The following is a 3,861-nucleotide window of genomic DNA, read 5'->3' as shown; positions in this document are numbered from 1 at the left end:
TTGGCAGGAAAGAGTACTGCCAAATCTACCAAGGCCACACTTCAGCCTCATCAAGATAGTCGACAGGAGATGGAAGCTTCTTCATTTTGTGGGTTGGAGGAATGGCAGTGCATGAAGGCAGCTGTCCTTCAAATGAAAACACAGCTACATTATGAGAAACAGAATCTGAACAATGTGCAAGAGGGCCTGGAACTTGCTAGGGCTTTGAATGCAAAAAATGCGAAGGTCACTCCTATTGTCACGGCCATGAGACAAGGTTGCAAGCAGCTGAGATGGAGTTGCAGGCTCTATTGCAAAGCAATGATGTGGATTCCTGGTGAAAGATGGAGCTTGAAGTTAGAATAGAGACAACCAAAGACACCATAGAGGCTATGGGGTTTCCTCTTCGTGAAGATGACCCCATAAATAGTGACATAGACATAACCTATAAACTGGTAAGTGTCCGTAAGTTTCATCTTTGCACTTTATGTTTGGTACATGTGCTCAGGTAACTCATGTACTTACCATGCTCTTTTTGTCTTGGTTTTGTAGGTTGAGGTGGAAATTGCAAAATCCAAGGTGCAAAACTCTGAAAGCCAACTTGAACTTCTGATGCACATGCAGTCCAAGCTGCAGGGCTCGTTTCTCCAAACTGCCCTAACTAATCTAGCCCTTGCTAGTTTTATGAAGGATAGAGAGGTGCAAGACAGCATCGGAACAAACCTGTGTACTGGCTGTGGTTTGCCCCTTGAGGTCCAACCATTCCTTGCAATGGTCAAGCTCCCTTGTGAGCATAATTATCACCTTCTGTGCTTTGCTGCTACATGCTCCCTTGGGATCATATGTAGGGCTCCCTTCTGCAAAAAAATCATACCTATCACATGGTTGTGCAACCTTGCAACACAAAAACATCTAACCACACTAGAGATTGGTAAGAAACCATACCTGCATACCGGATATGCTAATTAGCATATCAAGTAGGCCTACTAGCATATCCAGTATGCTAACTAGTATACGGGATATGTTAACTAGCATGCTAACTAGCATACCGGATATGCTAAAAAGCATATCCACCCAGAATGCTAATAAACACAATGGATATGCTAGTTAGGATACTGGATACGCTAACTAGCATACAAGATACGCTAATTAGCGTAACCAGTATGCTAACTAGCACACTAGATATGCTAGTTGGATGAGTGGATGCTAATTAGCATATCCAATATGCTAGTAAGCATATTGGGTATGCTTATTAGCATACAGGAGTTAGCATATTGAATGCTAATTAGCATATCCAGTATGCTAGTTAGCATATTGGATTGCTATTTGAAATGCTAATTAGCATACAGGAGTTAGCATATTGAATGCTAATTAGCATATCCAGTATGCTAGTTAGCATATTGGATTGCTATCTGAAATGCTAATTAGCATACAGGATATGCTAATTAGCATATCTTGTATGCTAACTAGCATACTGGTTATGCTCATTAGCATACTGAATATGCTAGTTAGCATACTTGATATGCTATTAAGCATGTTGGATATGCTAATTACCAAATTTTTATATGCTAGTAAGTATTTTGGAGCATATTGGATTAGCTTAGAGGTTATAAGGTCTACTAGTTAGCATACTAGGTATGCTAGTTAGCATATTGGATATGCTTATTAGCATACCGGATATGCTAGCAAGAATGATAGTTAGCATACAAGATATACTAATTAGCATATCTAGTATGCTGGTTAGTATATTGGATATCCTAATTAGCATATCCTGTATGCTAACTAGCATACTGGATATGCTAATTAGCATACTTGATATGCTATTAAGCATGTTGGATATGCTAATTAGCATATACTATGCTCTAGTAAGCACATAGAAGCTTTTGGGTACACTTGAATTGCTTAGAGATTATAAGGTTTACTAGTTAGCATACCTGGTATGCTTGTTAGCATACTTGATATTCTAGTTAGCATATATGATTATGCTAGTAGCTAGCATACACGGGAGTGCTAATTAGCATACTGGCCTAGCTGCACACATAGTTAGCATATGAAACATACTATGTAGCATACATGACATGCTTATAAAGGGTGTAATCAAATATTTTTTTGTTGCAGGCCTCTCTAATCCCCTACATGATGTGGGCAGTGTGCATGACACCAAAGGTAAGGGAAAGGTTGCAACTGAGAACCCTTCGAGTGAGAAGGGTGGTGAGCTAGATACAATGAATGAAGGAGTAGATGTGGGATCCCAGCAAATGCAAAGTGCAAGCATGAAAACAACAGAGGAAGGCGGTGACATGAGTAGTAAATCAGAAGAAGATGATTTTTTTGTCATGGTTCCTCATACGCGTGCCATGCCTGCTGCAACTGACACAGTAAAAACTTCTCAGCAGACAATGGCTGGTGCCAGTGCATCAGGGGAAACATTGAAGACTAACAGCATAGAGGACCCACAGGAAGTTGGTGATAACAGCCCTCTCAAGGGTTTTTTGCGAAAGGCTAAGGCAAAGAGAAAAGTGAGCCTGGAAGAGATACCTGAAGAAACTGCAAGCAATGGCTACGGTTCCCCAAAGAAGATGGAGGACAAAGCTGAAAGCAACAAAGGTGAAAAGAAAGCCACCCGCTCAAGAGCTTGCAAAAAACTGTGTTAAGACCTTTCCTTTTTTGCCCAGATTCTGTACTGTAAGCAGGCAACTGTCACTGTTCAGTTGTTTAGCCTTTACTTAGTGTTCCCATACCTGTGCCCTTCACTCTTATGGCTATGCCATTTTGAAAACCTAATGCCTCTTGTGGCTGTCATGTAATTTTTTTTATTTTCTCGGTGAAAATGTCTTTGTGTAATATAATGTTGAGCAGCAGTCCATTATAATTTTTTACCAATCTATGAACTTCTTCACTTCGTATCGCTGTTTCTTTGCAAAGGAAGAGAAACTGGCATTAATTGCCTTGCCTGATGTAAATGCGGCCATGCAATGGTAGAAATTACAAAAATGGCGAGTCCGCAAAGCCAGGCAAATAAGGAGACAAAAATTGGACATTGAAAAGCGGCTCGAACGATATTCACAGCATGCCCGTAGAATTTTTGAGCGCCTAAATTATGTTCACCCATCAGGGGAGGTTATATATGCTGAATGGTATCCTCTTCCAGACCCAATATGGGTGCCTAAGCGACTGTGTGATGAAAAAAGGGCTCTTTTACTAGATCTCAACGGTCTTTTGCTGAGGGTGGTAGAGACTCGCTTCGGCGAAAAGCCCCCTGCATATGTAGATGAAATGTTTTAATACAATGTAGAGGATAAGCAGGTGTTCTGTCACAAGGACAGCCACATCTCTCATCTCCTCCTCTTCCGAACTGTCTCCTCTAACTCTTCTCCCTCTATCTCCTCTCTCACCGCGTGCCCTACTACCTCCCCCACCAAAGCACCTGCCGCATCCTCCACTCCCACTCTTTCTACTGTTGCGGGTGGAGTCATGACTGGGGGATTGTCTACGTGACGGTGGCTGTGAGCCCTGACGTGACGGTGGCTCTGAGGGAGTACGTGATGGTGGCTGTGAGCCCTGACGTGATGGTGCTTGGGAGGGTGTGCGTGAGTGTGTCTGGGATGAGGTGTCTCCTCGGTGGGTGTGAAAGTAGAGAAGCTGCATGCCGTCTCGTCGGACTAGTAGTAGGCATAGATGGCAGTGGAGTGCCCTGGATACTCGCGATAGGGGTATAGACACCAGGCATGGCAGGAGGGGGATGGGCATACATGTACTCTGTAAGCTCAACTGGACCAGGATGGTGCCCAAAATGATTTAGCATCTCCATCAGCCAATTGCTGTACGCAAATGGATCGGATGAAGAACCTGGAATATCCATAAAGAATCTGCAAAAATAAT

The 3,861-nt window shown here is 42.6% G+C and overlaps 1 protein-coding gene across 1 annotated transcript; it reads left to right on the top strand.

Annotated features, from left to right (window-relative positions):
• The first annotated feature begins 371 nt into the window (after window positions 1–371).
• On the top strand, window positions 372–2,633 carry LOC147626693 (uncharacterized). The gene is made up of 3 exons (XM_086816859.1): window positions 372–434; window positions 532–718; window positions 2,098–2,633. The coding sequence occupies exons 1-3, from the start codon at window positions 372–374 to the stop codon at window positions 2,631–2,633; spliced, it is 786 nt and encodes a 261-aa protein (XP_086672985.1).
• The last annotated feature ends 1,228 nt before the right edge of the window (window positions 2,634–3,861 follow it).

This window comes from Cibotium barometz, chromosome 22 (genome assembly GCF_041138505.1).
Source record: "Cibotium barometz isolate CiBa-2024 chromosome 22, ASM4113850v1, whole genome shotgun sequence".
Taxonomy (NCBI): domain Eukaryota; kingdom Viridiplantae; phylum Streptophyta; class Polypodiopsida; order Cyatheales; family Cibotiaceae; genus Cibotium; species Cibotium barometz.
The sequence above is the reverse complement of the archived record's forward strand: the minus strand, read 5'-3'. Positions and strand labels throughout refer to the sequence as shown.

Bases quoted from the DNA above. Each gene is read 5' to 3' on its own strand.
- LOC147626693 (XM_086816859.1), top strand. From the start codon at position 372: ATGGGGTTTCCTCTTCGTGAAGATGACCCCATAAATAGTGACATAGAC. The intron at 435-531 runs GTAAGTGTCCGT...TTGGTTTTGTAG, and splicing joins TAGACATAACCTATAAACTG to GTTGAGGTGGAAATTGCAAA. The intron at 719-2,097 runs GTTTGCCCCTTG...TTTTTGTTGCAG, and splicing joins AAACCTGTGTACTGGCTGTG to GCCTCTCTAATCCCCTACAT.